This window comes from Rhineura floridana, chromosome 5, assembly GCF_030035675.1.
Source record: "Rhineura floridana isolate rRhiFlo1 chromosome 5, rRhiFlo1.hap2, whole genome shotgun sequence".
Classification (NCBI taxonomy): domain Eukaryota; kingdom Metazoa; phylum Chordata; class Lepidosauria; order Squamata; family Rhineuridae; genus Rhineura; species Rhineura floridana.
Window position 1 is genome coordinate 52090449 of NC_084484.1, and position 23694 is coordinate 52114142.

At 39.4% G+C, this 23694-nt stretch overlaps 2 protein-coding genes across 10 annotated transcripts in view; one reads left to right on the forward strand and one right to left on the reverse strand.

Moving 5' to 3' along the window:
- The window catches only part of TFDP1 (transcription factor Dp-1), a 47146-nt gene extending 38488 nt beyond the window's left edge, over positions 1 to 8658 (forward strand). For all 9 annotated transcript variants that reach the window (XM_061626709.1, XM_061626707.1, XM_061626715.1 and 6 more), the window contains exons 11-12: positions 833 to 914; positions 8158 to 8658. In XM_061626709.1, the coding sequence (XP_061482693.1) occupies positions 833 to 914; positions 8158 to 8308 (233 nt within the window). In that variant the 3' untranslated portion in view covers positions 8309 to 8658. The remainder of the gene's footprint in view (positions 1 to 832; positions 915 to 8157) is intronic.
- A 3570-nt stretch (positions 8659 to 12228) lies between these two features.
- On the reverse strand, positions 12229 to 21550 carry ATP4B (ATPase H+/K+ transporting subunit beta). Its single transcript, XM_061626716.1, has 7 exons — positions 21439 to 21550; positions 19830 to 19958; positions 17572 to 17685; positions 13788 to 13987; positions 13021 to 13077; positions 12478 to 12567; positions 12229 to 12390 (listed from the first exon to the last, which is right to left on the reverse strand). The coding sequence occupies exons 1-7, from the start codon at positions 21548 to 21550 to the stop codon at positions 12229 to 12231; spliced, it is 864 nt and encodes a 287-aa protein (XP_061482700.1).
- Between the last annotated feature and the right edge of the window lie 2144 nt (positions 21551 to 23694).

Sequence of the window (23694 nt, forward strand, 5' to 3'; positions counted from 1 at the left end):
TCCCTGGAAATTATTGCAGAAAGGGAAACTGTTTTTAAAGTGTTATGCTGTTACTGTCACTTAGTGTCAAAGAGGATTGCAGAACATAAAAATGCACAAAGATGTCTTTGAGATAATTCTTAGCTGGGTTGAAGAGCAAGCTTGTAGGTTTCTGGCAGTCACAATATACTATGGATCTTTGCTTCTCCCCTACTAGCCACCAGCGATCATGGAAACCAAAAACAATGGTTGGGTTGATAAATATGTATGTGTCGGCTATTAGAGCAAATTTAACCACTCGACAAATCAGATTCATTAATCTTTAAATAGTAGTAATTATGAATTATCAGTATTCATAGCAAAAGGAAGCTGCCATTTTCATCCTTGCCCCCATCTCTTCCACAGAACTGATGTTAGTTGCTAAAATATAGTGGGGCAATTATAACAGTACTGTACACTTTGTTTCATATGTTGTTTCTATGTAATGCAGTCGGTGGTTTTCAATACTAGTCCTTGGCAAAGTAGACCCATTGAAGTTAATAGATATGACTAACTTAGGTACTAGTTAAATACAAACCAGAAACTATTAAAGATTAGGCTTTGTATTCCTGATCTTATTTTTTCCATATTATTGTTTCTTGGCATGTACTTTTGAGATTGTTCAGTGCTCGTCTATTTTAGTGGGAACCTGAATGAGCTTAACTTCGTTATAATGTGTGTTCTACTTCTATCTTGTGATGGATATTCTGTACAAAATTTCACTCTGTAAAATATGTTAACAAAACATTGGCTTAGATTTGCATTTGGTAAAGTATGTATGTTGCAGAATTCCTAATGATTTCTTACTTTACAGAAATGGCTCAGGGATCAATCAGCAGTGTGTATGTCTCATCCTCATCAGGTTCAGCTTCAAATGGCACAAGATTTTCAAACAGGTTAGACAAGATTTCTCTTTAAGTAGTGATAAATCTTGTGACTGGCAAGCACCATCTTAAGAGATACCACCTTTCTTTTGAGATGATGCCTGTTACAACGAATGCATGCATTTTCTTGAAATATAAAGCAGCTGCTTCAGAGCTGTTGTTTTCCCATTGCAATTGTATGCCAGTTTAATAGATATGTAGATTAAGCTATAAAATGTGAACATAGTTTTGTTCTGCCACGTAGCTTCTAGGGAGTTCTGCCTGTGCCAGACAGACCCCTGTTCAAGGCATAGAAGGTTCTAAAGTCCAGCAGCAAGGAGCTAAACATTATCCAAAGTGCAAGAGGCAAATGATTCTCTGGAGCTGCTAGAGAGAGTGAGGCAAGTAAATGATGCCGAAGGGAAGGTTAAGAATAGACAGGCTAGGAGAAAAATGAGCCATATGTTGCAGGTGGGTAGTGTTTGTGATAAGAAAAGATATAATGGATTTGTAATTGGATCATAGGAAGAAATAGGTTTGGAGAGTGGCATGCTGCAGATAAAAGCAAGGACTGTTGTCTTCAGAGGCAGAGGTTAAGAATACAAAAGCCTGCTGGATCAGGCCAAAGGCCAATCTAGTCCATCATCTTGTTCTCACGGTGGCCGCCCAGTTGCCTATGGGAAGCCCGCAAGCAGGACCGGAGCACAAGAGCACTCTCTCCTCCTGCAGTTTCCAGCAACCGGTATTCAAAAGCATGCTGCCTCTGACTGTACAGGCAGAGCATAGCCATCATGGCTGATAGCCATGAAATTAATGAATGCTTGGTGGCAGTTGATCATTGAATAATAGAATAGTAGAGTTGGGAGGAGCCTATAAAGCCATCAAGTCCAACCCCTTGCTCAATGCAGGAATCCAACTTAAACCATACTTGACATGTGGCTATTTAGCTGCGTCTTGAATGCCTCCAGTGTTGGAGAGCCCACCACCTCCCTAGGGAATTGGTTCCATTGTCGTACTGCTCTGTTAGGAAGTTTTTCCTGATGCTCAGTTGAAATCTGGCTTCCTGTAATTTGAGAACATTATTCTGTGTTCTGCACTCTGAGATGACCGAGAAGAGATCCTGGTCCTCCTCTGTGTGACAACCTTTCAAGTACTTGAAGAGAGCTGTGTCTCCCCTCAGTCTTCTCAAGGCTAAGCATGTCCAGTTCTTTCAGTCTTTCCTCATAGGTCTTTGTTTCCAGTCCTGTAATAATCCTTGTTGCCCTTCTCTGAACCTGTTTCAGTTTGTCTTCATCCTGAAAATGTGGTGTCCAGAATTGGACACAGTACTGAAGATGAGGCCCCACCAGTGCAGAATAGAGAGGACTAGTACTTCACGTGATTATGCTTCCATTAACGCAGCCTAAAATGGTGTTTGCCTTTTTTTATAGCCACATCACACTATTGGCTCATATTCAGCTTGTGATCAACAACAATTCCAAGATCTTCTCGCGTGTAGTATTGCTGAGCCAAGTATCCCCTATCTTTTAACTATGCACTTGGTTTCTTTTTCCTAGGTGTAAAACTTTGCACTTATCCCTGTTAAATTTCATTCTGTTGTTTTCAGCCCAGTGCTCTAGCCTGTCAAGATAACTTTGAATTTTGTTTCTGTCCTCCCAATTTTGTATCATCTGCAAATTTGACAGCATTCCCTGCACCTCCTCATCCAAGTCATTAATAAAAATGTTGAAGAACACTGGGCCCAGGATTGAGCCCTGTGTTACCCCGCTTGTTACCTCCCCTCAGTTTGAGAAGGAACCACTGATAAGCACTCTTTGAGTACAATTCTGTAGCCAACTTTGGATCCACCTGATAGTTATTCCATCCAGCCCACATTTATCTAGATTGCCAATCAGAATATCATGGGGCACTTTGTTAAACGTTTTGCTGAAGTCAAGATATGTTATGTCCACAGCATTTCCACAGTCTAGCAGGGAGGTTAAAAGGTAAAGGTGTCCCCGCACTTGTAGTGCGAGTCGTTTCCGACTCTTAGAGTGATGTCTTGCGACGTTTACTAGGCAGACCGTGTATATTTGGTGGGTTTCCCAGTTCCTTCCCCGGCCTTTCTTTACCCCCCAGCATATGCCGGGTACTCATGTTACCAACCACGGATGGATGGAAGGCTGAGTGGACCTCAACCCTTTTTACCGGAGATTCGACTTCCTCCTTCTGTTGGAATCGAACTCCGTGTTGGAATTGCGAAGTGCCTGTTAGGGCAATGTGTATGCCAGTATGCCATTTATTAACCAGTTCGAATAGATTAGAGACGACACGCCAGTAAGATGAATCCTTTTACTGATTCAATAGCAGTTATACAAGTTCCTCTCTCTTTCACTTTCTTTCGACAATGCACCCCCCCAACACTCTGAGACGTTGCCAAGGACTTTTATAGCTTTTCAGTAGCCCTGCCAGCTGCAGTCTCTGCTTTGTGCCACGGCCTTGAGCTCCAGAGTGTGCTTGTAACCCTTTCCATGTCTTTTTGGAATACGTGCACATCACAGCACCCAACAAGCCCCCACCTTCCAAACAGACATGGCTCTTTATACATTTTACAGATACTGTTTCTCTCATGTTCATTCCACATTTACATTTCAGTTATTTACAGTTTTACAGTTTACATTTCTCTTTTTCGTTTTTCTCTAGTTTCTTATTCCATCTTTTATTGATACATGAATTCAGTATTATTATTCTTTTACTATACACATGCCCATTTTGTTTATTAACCTGTTTCTTTATTCTTTCAGTTAATACATCAATCAGCATCCATGTTCGGTTTGAAACATGTCAGATACAACGTTTCCTCCTTTGTTTTGCTTTCTGGCACCTCTGTATACCCTGTATACCCATGCATTTCATCATGTTTTTGTATGATACTGATTTGGAACCTATCTGGCGGTTTCCCCAGATTAGATCTCTCAGACCTTCTTAACACTCCTTCTTGTTCCTCTTGTTCCTCTTGTTCCTCTTGTTTCACGGCTTGCCTTTCTGGTACAGTGTCATTGTGTGTGTGCTGCAGCTCAACCGACACTGATTTATCCCAGTCCTCCTCCTGAGCTTTCACACTCCGGCTAAATATTACCCTTTTCTCCTGTGGAAGCCAAACGCGGTAATAGACGTTCTGAAAACCCATTATGACTCCCTTCTGGGCTCTGGGAGCTAATTTCCCCCTACGTTTACCCTTAGGGACATGAACCCAGCATTTAGCACCAAACTTAAGAATGTGCTGGAGTTCTGGTTTCTTCCCGTACAGCCTTTCGTAGGGTGTCATGTTTATAGCACTGTGGAACAATCTGTTTTGGATGTGTGTTGCATATAAAATGCATTCTTCCCAGTACGCATTCGTCAGATTAGCATCTCTAATCATTGCCCTCGTGGCATCCTGCAAGGACCTGTTTTTTCTCTCCGCCATGCCGTTCTGATACGGGGAAAATGGAGCAGTTAACGCATGTTTAATGCCTTTTTTTCCAGATATTGTGCCAAAGACTGGCTTGTAAACTCTCCCCCTTGGTCTGATCTTATTTGCTGTATGCACATGCCATGTTGCACCTTCACCTTTTATATGAACATTTTTAGCTTCCCTTCTGCTTCATTCTTTGAATGCAACAGGTAAACCGTGCTATATCTCGAAAAGTCATCTACAATTACTAAGAAATACCTGGCCCCACCTTGTGACCCCTGAAATGGTCCTGCCAAGTCTATATGTATTGTTTGGTACGGCTTTCTCGTGTGACTTTCAGCTTCCTTTTGTTTGGGAGCTATGGTTGCTTTTGTCTGTTTACATATCTCACAATCAACATAAGAATCACATGGTTTTAACGTAACATCACTGCTCAAGGTAGGCACTTTCTTAATAGCTTCATAATTTGCGTGCCCTAGCCTCTTATGCCAGGAGTGTATGCACCCATCATGAGGCTTTTGGTTAGAAAACATCATTATGTTTTCTTTGTCAGCAGGGTTTAGCTTCACATAAAACAGGGAATCCCTGAGAAACCCTCTCACGCATACTGTGTCTCCTGCTCACACCTCACACGTTTTGTTTCTAAAGATAACCGTGAACCCCATTGCACTTAGTTTAGGTACAGACAGTATATTACAGTGGATGTCTGGCACGTACAAAACATTTGTCATTGTAGTATTTAAAGCACATAATTTCACTGTTCCCTTAGCTTGTACCTGTTTACGCGTTCCATCAGCCAACATAACGGTTAAAGTAGCTGGAATCATAGTTCTGAACATAGTCTTATCTCTGACTAGGGTGTGTGTAGCCCCCGAATCAATTATCCAGGTACTTTCGTGTTTACAGTCTCTGTCTTTGTTTTCTCCTTCAACTTTCACTAGCTGTACTTGCAATGGCTTTCCCCTTTGCCTTTTCTGCTGCAACTCACAGTCCCTTTGAAGATGAGTTAATGACCCACAGCGATAGCATGCCTTTGTTCCAAACAACCTGCCAAACAACCTGTCATTAATCTCAGTCTTTTCACTTCTTCTATCTGGCTTTTCGTTTCTCTCTTTAGCCTCCTGACGCCTTTCCCATTGCTGCATCAATTTTCCTGTCACATAAGGGAGCGATAAATCCATTTCCGGCAGAGCTTCAAGAGAGCTTATCAAATTATCCCATTATGAGTTTAATGTTGCCAGGATTATGTAAATTTTCTGGATGTCCATATACGTTACATCTCTTGCCTGCAATTCAGCAAATAGCTTTGAGATGCTATACAAATGTTCAGACATTGTGACATCATCTGTAAACTTGAGCTGGTACAACTTTCTGGCTAGACTTATGCTGTTGCTCGCTGTTTTATGAACATGGGCCTCATTCAAAGCTTGCCAGGCCAATTTCGCAGTCTGTTTATCCTGCATGTATAACAGTTGAGAATCACTCACAGCCAGGATTATAAACGATCGCGCACGTTCATCCAGCCTCACCCACGGTGCCGGTGGGGGATCTGATGGGGGGTCCTCCGTTACGGCTTTCCACAAGTCTTCCTTTGTGAGAAACGCCTGCATTCTCATCCTCCAGTTTAGATAATTCGTTCCATTCAGGCGCTCCAGTGGCATTCCCCGCGAAAGTGAAACTGCCATTTTTCACAGACACTGCTTCCCTGCGTCTCTCCGAACACTTCTGTCAGTCAGCTTTTCCGCAGCCGATTTCTCCGAACTCCAGGTCTCTCACTGGATGTCCTGCACTGGTTTAAACTGGTTTAAACTGGGCAATCTGGGCCTATAACCCTCTGTTGGAATTGCGAAGTGCCTGTTAGGGCAATGCGTATGCCAGTATGCCATTTATTAACCAGTTCGAATAGATTAGAGACGACACGCCAGTAAGATGAATCCTTTTACTGATTCAGTAGCAGTTATACAAGTTCCTCTCTCTTTCAGTTTCTTTCGACAATGCACCCCCCACACTCTGAGATGTTGCCAAGGACTTTTATAGCTTTTCAGTAGCCCTGCCAGCTGCAGTCTCTGCTTTGCGCCGCGGCCTTGAGCTCCAGAGTGTGCTTGTAACCCTTTCCATGTCTTTTTGGAATACGTGCACATCACAGCACCCAACACTCCGGCCATGAGCAGAGCTTTCAGCTGCGTTACCGCCGCTTACCACTCTGCGCCACAGAGGTTACCCAATAAAAAAATAAGATTACTCTGGCAGGATTTTTCTTACCAAATCCATTTTTGCTTTTAGTAATCTCTTTTGTTTTTAAGGTACTTGTAGATTGACCACTTTATAATCTTTATAACTCAAAATTCTTTTGAAAACTGCTTAGATTTCTTAAGAAAAATATTTCCTTCCCCAAGATGTAAATTTTGGTAAATTGTTCTGGCTACTCCCTAATAGCCCTTTCCGTTGTAGATGTTTCCAAGAAACTACAACCCAAAGGATAATAATAATGTAGAGCAGGGAAAGAGAACTTGAGCCCTCTAGATGTTGTTCAACTCCAACTCCCATCATTCATGGTCATTGCCCATACTGTCTGAGGCTAGATGAGAATCCAACATATGGTGGGCCAAAGGTTCCTCATTCGTGATGTAGAATTATAGGTGACTTCTGCCTGTACTTGTATCTTGCCCTAAAGAATTTCACCAGTTAACTTCATCTCATAATTAAACAGGACATATTTCTTATTCATAACCTCTAGATATTTCCATGTAACACAATACTTTCCCTTCTTCTTGTAGAGTCATTGTTATGAAAGGGAATGTGTTCATGTGAAGGGTGGAAAGTGGAGAATGGCATCAGAGCCTCTGCTAATGATAGCTCTTTCAGGGTGGTGGTTTTTTGTTTTGTTTTTTGCAAACACCTAGCTAGGATAAGGGTGTACACACACACATGTGCTCTCTTCTGGCATTCCAATGAAGAGTATCCCTGCCAGCATAAAGTAGTGCACAAGTACTTTCCCTGGACATGTAGGGAATGTCTTGGCTCAGAAATAACAAGCACAGCTTTTTACCTCTCAGCATATCCAAGGGGCTGACAGGCAATTATGGAAAAGCAAAGCAAAATACACTACGATATATTAAAACAGAGTGTCTGCTTACCTAGCTAGCAGATATTTTCTAGGAACAGTTTTTGTTACCCTAAGAACTGCTACTACTAAATATTTTTATTTTGCATCACTGGTGTGATAGTTATTGTGTATACATTGTAAAAATGAAAGAGTCCTGCAGGGGTCTTACAGTCTTAATCCAGGGATGGGGAACTTGTGGTCCTCCTAGATATTGTTAGACTACAACTCCAAACATCTCTGATACCACTAACAATGCTGGCTATGGCTGATGGGAGCTGGAATCCAGCATCTGGAAGGCTACAGGTTCCCCATCTCTTCAGAGTCTTTGATGCAAGTGAACACTGCCATTCTGTAAATGACAGCCTTGCTTGATATCCTAACCCTCAATTTTGTTTAGGCACTACTGCATCAAAGTTGGAAAACCCACCATGCAACTTCACAATAAAGAGGAAAAATTGAGTACACCAAGGATTACTGGGAAGTTAGTCCCAGCTTACTCTTGACAGAGGCTTTGCTACTGTATACTGGAAGCTACAGCCAGGTGCTTGGTCCTTGCTAGCAGCCTAGCCAGACATAAGGACACAGTCCCTGGGATCCACTGAGTAACCCTTCAATTTGCAAACTTTTTATTTACATTCCTAATTCCTCATTCCTCCAACATAGTTGTGTTATACAGTGTTGTAAAAGCTTAACACATTGAAAATGAAGCTTATCCTAATTTGCTTTGGTTCTAGTGACTACTCAAATGGAGGAGATGGGATGTTAGCTACAAGTTCCAATGGATCTCAGTATAGTGGCTCCAGAGTAGAGACTCCAGTGTCTTACGTTGGAGATGACGACGACGATGACGATGATGACTTTAATGAAAACGATGATGATGACTGATATTTTTTGCGTGTAGACTTTTTTAAATGTTAAAATTCAGCAAGCTTCAGGAATAAATTCTAGGAAGAGAATTGTCAAAAATTGCCCCATCAAGGAGATACTGGTAAGAGTACTGAATTTAGAAATTGCACCTCCAATAAAGTAAAAAGAATAGTTTGTTTTTATGTAGATTTTTTTACATGTGGTGAGGATGTGTGTGTTGATACCAGTGTGTTAATCCAGAACCTTTATTTACTCTTGCTTAGGATTTTTAACTTGAAGGAAAGTGCATTTTGCCCCTAAGTGTTGTTGCTAAGTTTGATAATGTAGCCACATTTAATGGAAAATAAAATCTGTCCACCTGTCAAAAATGCATACACTGAATGGCATTTTATTTAGAGTGCATTTAGGTGACACCGTACTGAAGCATAGCAAACAAATGTTATATTTTGCTGATCATGCAGAGTCCAAAGAAACAAACAAAAGAGCCTCTTTTTAAATGTTAGTTTTCGGAAATGGTGTGAATTTATTTCCCTTTTAAAAATTATTCTGATCATTGTAATTCCACCAAATTTATATATTGTGCTTGCTGAATGTTAGGACATATGAATTACAATTTTTGGCAAATGTTTACTGCCAAGCTGGTGCAGCTGTGTAAATGTCTTGAAAGTTTGGAATGAGTTTTGCTTATGATAAAAAATTTGCCTGATTTCTTACAGGCAGATTTTGAAAACAATTTGTTATATAGTTGTTTACATACCTATAAGTCTATCATATAAAAGACATGTACTGAAACAAATGTTTATATTTGTTTCTTAAAACATCTTCCAGTAATCTATTATAAAGTTGAAATTAAATATAGAGAATGTTTTATGTTTAACTCAAAATTTGTCAATCACTTTTAATACTTCATTTTTTAATAAAAATTTCAGGGCAGGTGGTAGTCTTTTTAAATTTATTCACAAAGAAATAACTGCACAAATACTGTCAGCTGCCTGTTCTAAGACAGTAGTCTTTTTATTGAAACACAAATAAACGTTTCTGTAATATTTTATGGAATATAAGCAGTTTGTTTTACTTGTTTAATTGTGGCACTATTAGTTTTTATTAATAAAAGGCGTGTGGGCATTTTTAACAAGTTTTTTGTTGCTCTAATCAAGATTATTTTCACCTACTTTGTTGTGTTTTGACTTGTGATATAGTTCTTCAGTTTGGAAGAGTATCAGAGCTCTGGGTAAGTAGGTAGGTATTTATATCTATATGTAAGTGGTGAGAGACAAACTTAACAGCACTGCATTCATGAGCAATTAATCCTTGGGATAATACCTCCGATCAAGAAATGTATAAGGGAATAAATGATTTAGATAAGCCTGAAATACAAGGGAGCTTTAGTAAAAACTGTTGGCTTCTGCTTTCATTAGTAAATAAAAATATTTCATTTTAAAATGGTTAGTTAGAATGTATGTATGATTATCTGATTCCAGAAAAATTGTATATTATTATTAGATTTATTATTTGATTTATATCCCACCCTTCTTCCCAGCAGGAGCCCAGGGCAACAAACAAAAGCACCAAAAACACTTTAAAACCTCATAAAAACAGACTTTAAAATACATTAAAACAAAACGTGTTCAAAACATTTTTTAAAAAGTTTTCAAAATACCTTTTTTTTAAAAAAAATTAACTTTTTAAAAAATGTTCTTGCAGTATGTCTCTAAACACCATATGCTTACATGAGCTGAGATTGCTCTTGTTTGGCTTTTGTTCAAGGAACAGATACTTGAATATATTTTCTTAAGTTTTCTGGCGATCCTCGTGTCCAGGAATTTAGTGTGGTTCTATGGGAGTAGATCTGCTGATTTTTCTCTACCCTCCTACCACTTTCAGCCCCATGCCCCAATCTAGGTCTTTTAACTTCTGGAGTTTTCAAGGGTGTGTGAGGGACTGCAGCAGCCAGGAAGTAAAAGTCAGGCTACTCTGCATGAATGTGTTTTCCATTTGCACATGGTAATATTTTTATCCATGCCTTTTATGTATTTAAAACTTACTTACCTAAGTACACACAGGCAAATACCAACTCAAATGTTAACCCACATCACCATTACAGTTTGCAAGTTGTGAGCTTGTTTATGGCCACTAATAATTATTAAGATGAGACTTTTAACTGGGGAAATTCTGGCTCACAGCCTGCACTTAAGGCACAATCCAACTTACCTTTCCACTGGGCTGGGGGGAGTTGGATGCTGCAGACCCCAGGCTGTATTGGCAGGCTCCCGGTGCCACCAGCAGCAGCCCTCCGCCGTGGCTGAGCCACAGCACTGCCAAGGGTCTGCTGGGGATGGCTAACCCAGTGAATGAAGAGCCTTCTGAAGCCCCAAAAATGGGGTGTGGCAGGGGCGGAGCTGCACGGTGGGACTTGCACAAGATCCTCCTCTTGTTCAAAGCCCTCCCCTAGGTCCTGATCCTCTGAGAAAATCTACTGGCCAAAAGGCCAATGCAGTAAAAACATTGCCATGGAGGCCTACAGACAGCGCTTATTCCCCCGGAGGCCTGTTCATGGGAGCCAGTGCTTCCCAGCCAGCTCGTGTGTGGAGCTGGCATTCAGCCAGCCCAGTGGCTCCTGAGCAGGAGGAGGATCCTGCAGGGCTTTCTGCTGGCCCCCCTTCCACCGGCTCCCTGGCATTTGGATTGCTCTGTTAGTAGAAGTTTTAAAATAGATTATAAAATTGGAATTTTTACTCCGGCAAGTTTATAGAAGTTTTTCTTATGTATAAGTGCCAAACATACCTTCATGTTACAACTAATTTTTTTGCTGAAAACCACTGCATTTAACCAAACTTTCAAAATATGCTACCACTCTTCAACTTATAATAAGCTTCCATTGACAGATTAACCATCTCCACAATTAAACTAACATATAAACTATTCAGGTTCCAGAGAAACAAGTTCTGCAAGCCCAATGTGGCTTTAGATTCATGTTTCAACAGCAGCTTTTCATTCATCCCCATCCCTTGGCAGACCAAAGTTGACACTTGTGTGTGTTCAAATGCAGTTTTTCAGTTGAGGGAGGTTCCCCCCCTCCTGTTTTTCAAATGTTGAAATAAAAAATCCCGCATTGCATGCCCAAGGTTTACCACAGTGTATTACATTAGCAGTGCCACAAGTAGTTGTTTTATTAATATTTAATATGTTTGCATTGCACACATTTGTATTCGGTAGTTTTAAACCTTTCTAATGAAATCACACCAACATGTTTTCATTAAGTACAATTTGTTACATTATGTTTCATAAAATTATTATGCTGCTTAGCATTTTCAGTGGGGGGAGGAATCACATTAACATCTGTGATAAAGCAGTAGCATATATTAGATACTGAAAGTAAGCATTGTTTAACTGAGGACTATTACAGTGGTGACTTGGGAGGGCTTTGTGCCTTGCAAATACTTTCACATAATCAGTACACAATAGAAGTTTTTGTAAATGGAAAGCATACACATAATGTACAAAATTACATGATACATAAAATATTGTTATGCAGTGTGCTTATGAGCACTCAAACAGTTTTTAAATTGTTTTTATTGAGCTTAGTTTATATCATTACAACAAAATAAAGCAAACTAACCTAAAACAAAGGCTTGTAGAGAAAAGGGAGAAAGGTCTGTGTCAACATTCAAGGATTTTGCTCATTTTCAGTTTACAGGAGTGTCAAAACATTCAGCTAGGCATAGAGTTGGTATAGACTTGACATACAGCTTGCTATGCATCCATTTCTGTAATATGTAACTTGTTCCTGTATTTCAAGTGGGGAATTGAGCAAGCCATCCATTGGTGTATTATTGGACATTTGGCAACTCACAGTGTGACTAATCCATTTCTGCTGTCCTGGAGTAAGGTTCCATACAACAGGAAGGCATCCTGTATAAGCTCAGTGCAGTTGCCACTTACTTTTGTATCCTAAGTTTGAATTCCACTTTTCCTTCATATGGGTCATGAGGATTATCTGAAGTAATTCCAGTACCAATAACTCTACATACTATGGTTACTTCTATGTTTATGGGAATGTTGAGAAGTTTCACTGCCACCAATGGATTGCTATAGGTAGGCTAAGATGAAAATGAAAGTGTAAAACTTTAAAATAATCCCATTCAAAGTATCTGTGAAAGACAAAACACAATTGTAGAAAAACATACCTGTGCTTTACATCCATAATAGGGGAAGTAGTGAAGACTAAAAGTACCATTTGTAGGATAGTAATGTATGTCCAGTGGGCTGGCATCATCCTGTTGATCGTAGGCAAGTGTTAGCACCAGTATACACCTAATCTTAAGGTAGTCTTAAATTGGCAAGTACTGGATAGCTTTGAAATGTTTCATTGAAGGACATCACTGAAGCCCAACTACTATGCGTTTGTAAAGGCAAATATATTTTTGAAAACTTTTGGGGAGGGGGAAGAGAAGTTCAGGTGATTGTATAGGAGCAGGATAAAGATTAAACACTCTGCTCCAAATACTCCATTCTGAAATGGCTTTGGAGAGAAGTAAAAGAGCCACTGGCTATCTGGGTTACATATTTTTGTGTGTAACATATAGTTGGGCCCAAAAGCTGCAGTCCTATACAAACTTAAGCTTTTGAGCTCTAGTGAGACGTCTGAGTAGACATGCATATATTTTGGACTGCATATTAACTAAATAGAAATAATTTTAGTACAAGAACATTGGGCAGTACATACTTACTAGAGTTGTGCAGTTCACTCTTGGTGCAGTGCCATTGCCAGGGTGGAAATTTATAATCTATAATACAGTAAATTTCTCATTTAACCACTACAATAATAACTTGGAAATGTAAACTATTTCTAGTTGACCTGTGTAAATATATCAAGTATATGTACATTACAGGTTCAGTGATGGAACAAGCATATTAGGGTACATTCCACTTGCCCGTGTGGAGGCCCTGCACACCAAAATGTCTAAGCCACAATGCTATGCCAGTTATCAGTATCTTACTGTTAGTTATTTAATACCTTTGTATCCAATCTTGTTTTTCTTTTTCCAGAATGTTGGGACTCTTATTGTTGGATAGGCAATACTTTTTGTTGGGACCAGCTAAAATCTCATGAAGTAGTTAGTGACAAGCTTTGTTAAAAAAAGAGTTTTCATCATCGCCCCACCTCCAGCTTGGTATAACGTCTTTCCTGATTAAGAGATCTGAAGAACTAAAGCTTGTCACTATTTCATGATACTTTGGTCAGTTGTAATAAAGGTATTGCCCAACTGTGGATTTTATAGTTTTTTCTTATGAACTAACATGCTTGCCTTTGTTTCTGTTGTTAAAATAAAATTGACTTTTCAGTCCACACCTTTTACAGTCCTTCAGAACTGTATATGGATAGAATAAGGCTTCAAATTATCTTTTTTTAAAGTTGCTTCCGTTCATTACTAAGTTTGAACTTAATAAAATTGGCTAATAAATAATGCTGTAAAATACCTATTTTAGTACTTACCCTGTTCATTTTTATTATTAAGCAAGGGCTTGCATCTGGAAAACCAAAAGTGGGATCCACCAGACCAGAGCAGCTTTCAAGCATATCCTGTGTAAATTTGCAGGAATATTTCGTGTGGTGTGGAGCATCAAATGACTTTTGAATAAAGTATGCCTCCTTCGTGCAGTTCAAGTTGGCTTGTTGTGCAGTTTCATTGTAAGCTATATAAATTGGTAGAAAAAGCAGGGAGGATGAATCAGTTTCTATTGCTACCTGCTTTTGGAACATAGAAACTTGGCCACACTCATTCATGCTTTGACTTCTTTTAGATTTAGACTAATGCAAAACACTCTATATTTTAAAAATAGAAACTTTAGCTAGCACAGAAGGCAGTAGTCTACCTGTTAGCAAATGTGGGCCAATATTCTCATGTGTCACTATTGTATAGCTGCTTTTTAAAATTTATCTTCTTTGGCATTATTTCATGTTAATATTTGTATTTTATTTTTTTAATTTGAACTGTGGAAACTTTGGATAAGCAGCAATACATTCAATTTAAAATAAATATTGTGTTGGATCCAGGCTTAGGCATGCTTACAGTAGATGGTTTGAAATCAGTGGGACTTAAGTTGGTCATGATTTCAGCAGGCCTACTCTAAGCATAACTAAGTATGGATGAAACCCATAGGGTGGAATCCAGTGTGTACCTAAGTGGACTTCTTCCTCTTTGCCTTCCTGCACTCCTCCCCCAAATCTGCTCTGGTGGGTCCCTTAAACCTTGAACAGATTTGGGATGGGTGAGATAAATGGGAAGTTGCATTGCAAGAGATGGTGCCCAGGCCCAAGTGGAATGGACTTCATTGGATTCAGCCCATAGCTTCCTAGTTGGATATGAAAAACTTTTCAAAGGAGAGCTTCTCAATGGGCAACCTGTAGACCAGCCTTTCTCAACCTTTGGTTCCTAGATGTTGCTGGATTATACTCATATTTCCTGACCATTGACCATGCTGGCTGGGGCTGATGGGAGTTGTAGTCCAGCAACATCTGGGGACCCAAAGGTTGGGAAAGGCTGCTGTAGACTTCAGCTTCCTTCATCTTTGATCAATGGTTATATTGGCTCAGGCTGATGGGAGTTGGGCCCTCCAGACATTGTTGGACTCCATCTGTGGCCTAGGTTGAATCCAAAAAGGGAAGAACAGGAAGGCATTACACATACTTTTTTTTTAAGTGTAATTTGCAACAGAATGTGAAAACCAAGACCTCAGGTAGTTGTATGTAAGAATGCTGATGAAATGCATTGGACTCAAAAACAGGTACACCTGAAGCTTCCCCCTTAGCATTTCAGGATATTTTACCTCAAATGTGTTGCTAAAATCTAAAACATCAAAATACAGACTAGGGAGCTCCATTTATAATTCACTCCAGAATCTCCCCACTGACGTGAACTATTGTACTAATAAGCAAGATTGTAGAAGTAAAATTAAGTCTAAAAGATTGTATAAATTACAATCTAAAGTTGCATCTATATATGTCATATTATGTTTAATTTACTTCAGTGGAAAAACAATTTTCATAACTTGCTTATGCAACAGAACAGAGTCGATGTTGAAACTTAATTCGCAAGAAACATGCTATAGTCTGATAAGGCACAACTTAAAAATTAATTTCTATGATTCATCTTTGAAAGGTTATTGGGTTGAATGCAGACTTCCATTGGAATCATGGTTAAGTCCTATTGATTTCAGTGGATCTATTCTAAGCATGTAAGCATCTTGAAAGCAATGCAGTGATTGCTAGGAGCCAACATGGATTTATGAAGAACAAATCCTGCCAACCTAATCTCATCTCATTTTTTGATCGGGTAACCTCCCTTGTAAACTGGGAATGCTGTGGACATAATATACCTCGACTTCAGCAAAGTTTTTGACAAAGTGCCCCATGATATTCTGAGGGGTACCACAGGGCTCGATCCTGCCCAGTGCTCTTTAACATTTTTATTAATGACTTGGATGAGGAGGTACAGAGCGTGCTTATCAAATTTGCAGATGATACAAAGTTGGGGGGAATAGCTAATACTGTGGAAGACAGAAAGAAAATTCAAAGGGACCTTGATGGGCTGGCGCATTGGGCTGAAAACAACAGAATGACATTCAACGGGGATAAATGCAAAGTTCTACACTTAGGAAAAAGAAAACAAATGCACAGGTATAAGATGGGGGATACTTGGCTCAGCAGTACAACATGTGAGAAGGATCTTGGAATTGTTGTTGATCACAAGCTGAATATGAGCCAATAGTGTGATGTGGCTGCAAAAAAGGCAAATGCTATATTAGACTGCATTAACAGAAGTACAGTTTCCAAATTGCATGAAGTACTAGTTCCCCTCTATTCAGTACTGGTTAGGCCTCATCTTGAATACTGCATCCAGTTCTGGTCTCTGCACTTCAAGAAGGATGCAGACAAACTGGAACAGGTTCAGAGGAGGGCAACAAAGATGATCAGGGGACTGGAAACAAAGCCCTATGAGAAGAGACTGAAAGAACTGGGCATGTTTAGCCTGGAGAAGAGAAGACTGAGGGGAGATAGGATAGCACTCTTCAAGTACATGAAAGGTTGTCACATAGAAGAGGGCCGGGATCTCTTCTCGATTGTCCCAGAGTGCAGGACATGGAATAATGGGCTCAAGTTGCAGGAAGCCAGATTTCAACGACATCAGGAAAAACGTCCTGTTAGAGCCATACGACAATGGAACCAATCACCTAAAAGGTAGTGGGCTCTCTGACACTGGAGGCATTCAAGAGGCAGCTGGACAGCCATCTGTCAGGAATGCTTTGATTTGGATTCCTGCATTGAGAAGGGGGTTGGATTTGATGGCCTTATAGACCCCTTCCAACTCTACTATTATATGATTCTATGACAAGTCTGGATCCATCCCATTACCTTTATCAATAATGCAGTTTTAGTCTAAATTTAGTAAGAGCACTTTCAATCCAAGTTTCCGCTTGCCATTGTTTTTGTAAGGGAATCATTTGTTCTGTTTTTAAAAACCTGTTGCCTCCTGATATTGTTTAGGGAAACTTCTTGGTAAATGGTTTGTAGTTCATCCAAAAATACATACAACAGTCTTCAATAATTAGTTGCCTTTCTGCAATCAAACCTAAACTCAAGGTATCTTGAGGCATGCAATTTTAAATTGTTGTTGCTCTACCTGTAATCAGATTACCTTTATTGTGATACCCTTGAAGATGGCTCACAAACTTCAACTGGTCCGAAATGCAGAAGCCAGATTACTAGCTAGGGTTCCCTTTAGATCTCATATAAACCTGTTTTAAAACTGCTGCATTAGTACCAGTTCATTTCTGGGCCGAATTCAGGATTTAGCCCTAAACTATTTAGGTCCCAAATATCTGAAAGACTGCATCCTTCCCTACAGACCCTCTCAGGTGTTGAGATCCGCAGAGGGGACCCTTTTGGTAGGTCCGCCACCCTTAGAAGCTCAGGAGGGTTGGCCCGGTAGAGGGCATTCTCTGTGGTGGCCCCTAAGTTATGGAACTCCTTCCCCACCAAGGTGCATCTGGCAACTTTATTGTACAGTTTTAGGCAAATGCTGAAGACACACTGCTTTACCCTAGCCTTTGACACCTGAGACATATATTTTTAGAACCCACACTATTTTGTGATTTTAGGTTGTTTTTAATTGTTTTTATTGCTGTATTTTAAAATTGTTGTAACCTGCCCTGGGACCTTTGGGTGAAGGGCAGGTAATACATTTTAATAAATAAATATACCCGCCCACTCACCTTACCTGATAGAAAGCTTTGAAGAGTCTTAACATAGCCATCCCAGGAATCGCGGTCAGAAATATTGTAACAAATTTCCAATCCTTTTTCTCCATATACATCTGGTCGTAATGTCACCCCTTCAGTGAAAGTGCAGTTCAGTAGTACAGATACAAAAAAGGTGGGGGGAAATTATTGGCAGTTTATCTTGATCTAGTTTGACTAAATCTGTAGAATTGAGGTAATAGTTGTAAATGGAAAGTTCATTTCCAACAATCAGAAAGTTACTAGAAATCTGTATATCACAACTTACAAAAAATAGTATCCACTGAATAATTTCTTACTCATGCTTGTTTTGTTCATAAGTGTGGTGTTCAGCCCTATCTGGCATCTTCCGTATCATTTAATTGTCTGTTATGTTTAAAATTATATTTACATATACAAAACTTGTGAAGTCAACTTTGCAGTGCAGTCCTGTGCATACTACGCTGAAGTAACCCTGCTGAAGTATAGTTTCCAAATTGTGTGAAGTATTAGTTCCCCTCTATTCAGCACTGGTTAGGCCTCATCTTGAATACTGCGTCCAATTCTGGTCTCCGCACTTCAAGAAGGATGCAGACAAACTGGAACAGGTTCAGAGGAGGGCAACAAGGATGATCAGGGGACTGGAAACGAAGCCCTATGAGGAGAGACTGAAAGAACTGGGCATGTTTAGCCTGGAGAAGGGAAGACTGAGGAGAGATGATAGCACTCTTCATGTACTTAAAAGGTTATCACACAGAGGAGGGCCGGGCTCTCTTCTCGATCATCCCAGAGTGCAGGACACGGAATAATGGGCTCAAGTTGCAGGAAGCCAGATTTCGACAACATCAGGAAAAACGTCCTGTTAGAGCCATACAACAATGGAACCAATTACCTAGAGAGGTAGTAGGCTCTCCGACACTGGAGGCATTCAAGAGGGAGCTGGACAGCCATCTGTCAGGAATGCTTTGATTTGGATTCCTGCATTGAGCAGGGAGTTAAACGTGATGGCCTTATAGGCCCCTTCCAACTCTGCTATTCTATTATTCTACTTCCAAGTAAATGTGTTTAGGATTGCAGCAATGGGGCCAAATTGCGTGTTTTATTGCAGATTATCTTCAAGTGCTGTTTCCCCACACATACACACACAAATAGACAGTGTGAGGTCTCCTGACCTATTATTTATTTATTTAATTAATTTGTATCCCACCCTTCCTCCCAGCAGGAGCCCAGGGCGGCAAACAAGGCACTAAAAACACTTTAAAACATAAAAACAAATCTTAAAATACATTAAGGCAAAACAGTGTTAAAAACATTTTAAAAACTTTTTAAAGGGTTAAAAACATTAAAACATATTAAGCAATTCAGACACAGACTGGGATAGCTCTCAACTTAAAAGGCTTGTTGGAAAAGAAAAGTCTTCAAAAGGCGCTGAAAAGATAGCAGAGATGGCGCCTGCCTCATATTCAAAGGGAGGGAATTCCACAGGGTAGGTGCTGCCACACTAAAGCCGTTTCCTATATTGTAGAGAACAAGCCTCCTGATAAGATGGTATCTGCAGGAGGCCCTCACCTACAGAGCACAGTGATCGACTGGGTATGTAAGGGATAAGACGGTCTTTCAGATATCCTGGTCCTGAGCTGTATAGGGCTTTGTACACCAAAACTAGAACCTTGAACTTGGCCCAGTAGCAAATGGGCAGCCTAGTTGGTAGTCTGGTGTTTGGGGTAAAGGCTTAGCATCTGGCCCCCTGCAGTGGTACTGATCCCGATTGGGGAGTTTCTCCCTGTGCAAATAACAGGTATGGGAGGCACTCCACAGTCCTGAATGGGATCTCTCAGTCATTTTTTAAAGAAAAATCCTGCATTTGTGGACAAACCACATGATTTATACATGTTGAACCCTTCATTACTATTTAAGCAAAAGGTCATAACATGAGAATAAAAAGAGAAATTGAGATATAGCTCTGTCATGGTATACTGTTAGAAAAATAAGCAATTTTAAGCTATATAATTTAATCACAGATTTACATCTAACACAGGTGAAGCTGGGACCCTCCAGGCAGTGGTTGATCATTGGCCAGGAGTTGAAATTCAACGTCTGAAGCACCAGGTTCCCCATCCCTGCTCCTAAAACTCTTAAGCATTAGGTTATACTTCATTCATTAGCACTCAAACCACCAATGATAGGTTTAAGTTAATTTATGTAATATGTGTGTGGAGGGGTAGAACTCTAATGGAATAGGCAAAAATGTGATAAGTACCTGGTGATTTTAATCGATCTTGGTAGTCCGGTGTATATGGATTGAGTGTCTTCATTAAAGAATATATAGCAAGGCAGAACAGTCCAGTAATTACCACATAGAATGCAACATAGTAAAGACTGATCCATACTATTAAGAAAAAAATATGAAGTTAGGCTTAAAAAGAAAACTTTTTAAAAGCATGATATTCATTATTCTCTGAGGCAATCTACTCTATGGTTTCCAGCAGCAATCAATGATTTACAGCAGCAATCAAGTACATGTCAAAAATTAGATGGAGATCTAATTAAGCTCTTCTAAGATATTTTAGCACAGGAACATTCTGTTCTCCCACATATGTGTTCTAGTGTTAAACAAGAAGCCCAGAAATACCTGTGTTTTTTTTGTAGCACTATGTGCTTCAAGAAAACCCTACACTTAAGGGGTGGTGTGGGGAAGGCCTCCCAGTTATGTTGACTACAGGGCTGATGGTCAGTGTGAGCTAGAATGTCAATACCATTTGCCTTAAAGGGTTGGATGAACTGAAATATCCTATCACTGAAACCGCCAGTGGAGACCTCTCCATTTGGTTTCTGATTATAGAATTACATCATACTGTACAACTGAAGTAAATTGCTTCAGCTACTATGCAAGGATGTTGTGGAAATCCCAGTGCTAACATTCAGAGAAACGTGCTGGTTAAAATTTATAATCGCAAAGAGTAAAGGGGCAAGGAGTATTTCACTGTCAAAGACTAAGGGACAAAAATGCAATTTGCTGCTTTACAAATTAATTTGAGTTGGAATAAAAATGCATGTTGGTGTGTATACATGTACTAAATCGAAGACAACACTGACCAGTAACATATATTGAAACTCATCATACAATCATTACCAGTAAATTGACATTCACTGACATTTGTAAGCTGTTTTGGCTTTTGATTGAAGAGTGGAATAAAAACATTTTAAATAAATTGTTCATGAGATGCACTTCAGAGACTAAAATATTACAAGTAATGGCACCCTTTTGAAGACAGACCAGAGCCAACAAGTTACTTTAGATGTGTTTAAGCCATTGTGTGCACCCTGAAAGATCTTTACCTTCTTTCTGTTGAATGGCAGAGCCCTGTACCATATTACAAAGTGTTTTTGAAACTCCCTTCAGTTTCATAAAGAAGTTTGCATTCAGTATTGGGGGCTGCTGCGAGAAACCTCTCTTGGACTCACAGAACTAACTGAATGGTTCTTCGGATTCAGACTAAAGAGAATAAAATCAAACCCATGTTCCTTGTATTGTTACTACCACAAACTAGCATTTCTGCATTTTGTTAGTAGGAGTTCTGGATTCTGTTAGCATGTTACAGAGCCATTGCCTCCCTGTAAATTAAAGTCATAGGAACCTCAATGCTTAATGCTGAACTCAATGGATTTGCAGATAAGCTTTTAAAAAATTAATTTGAAGATTGTCCAGGTTTATATCAAGAAACATCTTGGGTAAGTGACTTCATGGTTATATAGAAAGCATCTTGTCAACTCAGATCTTTAATCATACAGAAACAATGCAAATGACCAAATTCCAACAGCATGAAAACTCCAAAATGACATTCTCTTCAATGTTTGTGACCACATACCCCAGTTAATCAAGGTTCTTCCCATTAACTGTCCTGTGTCTGGATTCCATAAGAAACGCTGGAAATTTTCCATTCTTTGGCTACAGGTCTTCTTTTCATTTAAAGTTGCCATCTTCTTCCCTGAAAAGCAGGAGCTCCTGCAGAAAACAAGCTCTTCAGCTGGTTCCCAAAGAGCTGATCAGGTAACTATTTTGGTTTTATACCCTTTTCGCCTGAAGGTCATGCAGATTATATCCATCAGCAACAAATGCTGATAACAGCATATAACCACCCACAGTTACTATTGTTCTTTTAAATAACTATTGATAAGCAAAACATTCATTTGGGTATGGAAAACGTAATTGCTATCAAATGTCCTTTTCTCTTCCTCCTTGGTGTTGCGTATTTTGCACAGAACTTGTGGTACATTCAACATGATAGGTGTTATCATAGCAGATAAAATTTAACTTCCCTTGATAATACACAAGCGTTGTAGCTACTCTGCTTTACTGATTTTTTTGTTAACAGGCTTTTACAGGTGGTATGCTAGACAGATGCTACAATTATTCAATTTCATTCACAACTTGGAAGCGGATAAGTTGCTATTATCCTTAAGAAGGGATTTATCAAGACACTTGATAAATACTAGTTTTCCAGTTGTAGCTTCAAAGCGCTGGCAGTTTTCTACTCAAGTAATATAACAATGTACTAAATACTCATTTGAGAAACATGCTGTAATATAAGTTGCATTTAGCATAAAAAGCAAACTGAATAGTTCCTAATGATGTTTAAAACAGAATTGTAAAGCAACATGTTTCAGATCCCTTAAGTTATCCTTACAAATGTTATTTTAACAAACAGGTGTTATCAAGACGCATTTTTTCAAAAAAATAAAATTCTGTGCCAAGATTCTACTGTATACTACATTTTGAAATAATGAATTGGTTCTAAACGCTGTGGAATAGCTGACTGAAAACTTTTTAGCAATCAAAGTATGCAAGCTAATGACTGAACCTACAGATTAAGTACATATGTTCTAAATAATTTAGCTGTGCAGCACTGATCAAACATGCATGCCCTCTAGACAATAGTGCATAAAACACTACATAAAATAGTATATAAAACCTGGGCTCCTGCTGGGAGGAAGGGTGGGATATAAATCAAATAATAAATAAATAAATAAAACAGATGAAGTGGCTTGAAAGACATTGACTCCCATATTGTACATACATTTCTTTATGTTGCATTTCCTCTAGTTCTTGCGTCTGTTTCTTTACTTTTCCCTTGCTTTCCTCTGTAAATACATAACAGTTACCTTTCTTGGGTGAAATGTGTTTTACCAACCCCTTCATTCCCCATACTGCAAAGTCCTTTGCCTTGTTACATACACTTTAGGTTCAGAGAAAGCCAATTCAACAGTACATAACCATACATAATCTACAAGTAAATCACAGTAACTAGATGCTGTTTATTTTTGGGTAACATTTCATGCCCTTCACTAGTATTTTCTTAAATGTTTGACACTGAAGCCCTCTACAAAAGTATCTGGGGCAGTAGCAGACTTCCAGCAGCCTGTTAATAACTGGTCAGTATTCTCCCAGCTAGAGGTAAAGCAACCTTTATCCACTGAGACAAACGCAACTGGATGTTAGGCCTGTCTATAGCCCTGTGGTGTTTGTATTATAATCAACTTGTGCAGGGAGGGCACATGCACTGTCCTTGGCCCCAACGGCTTCACTTCTGACCGTGTGAAGGTCTGGAGCAGAAAGCTTCCAAACACCAATTGTGTGAAACTTGGAAGTAAAGCCAATGAGGACAGGGTTCCGATATGATTTTAAGAGACAATGTAATGCTTGAATAGAGCTTAAGTTTAGTCCCTTTGAACTGCTAGCTTTCCCATACTGCTATGGCAAAAAGCACCATGTTCTGATGTGTTCGTTTCATTTATGAATTGCTTCCCATGAAACATCCTAAAGCAATAACAATTTTTTAAAAACATACAAAAATGATAAAAACATACAAAAATTATTTCAAATCCAATACAGATACAGACTAGGGTAAGATTTTCCACTTATTTATTTAACGTTCATGAGGGTGGTTTTTGAACATGGGGCTCTTACTTAAATTCCAAAGAGAAAAGGGTTACTCAAGTCTCGACTTCCATAAGGTTTGTGTCTTCTGCTTAAGACAGGCCATAGTGCCTGAATATGTGCTTCCTATACTTGTCAGGAACCGAAGTTAAGTGTTAAAGGAGCCCTCAGTGGACAGCCCTTAATG

What these genes read in the sequence shown, in the direction of transcription:
- ATP4B (XM_061626716.1), bottom strand. Translation starts at nt 21,550, where the DNA reads ATGGCAACTTTAAATGAAAAGAAGACCTGTAGCCAAAGAATGGAAAAT. An exon ending in TAATAATAAAAATGAACAGG is followed by an intron (nt 13,078 to 13,787) that starts GTAAGTACTAAA and finishes ACTGTATTATAG; the next exon opens with ATTATAAATTTCCACCCTGG. An exon ending in GAGTGAACTGCACAACTCTA is followed by an intron (nt 12,568 to 13,020) that starts GTAAGTATGTAC and finishes TACGATCAACAG; the next exon opens with GATGATGCCAGCCCACTGGA.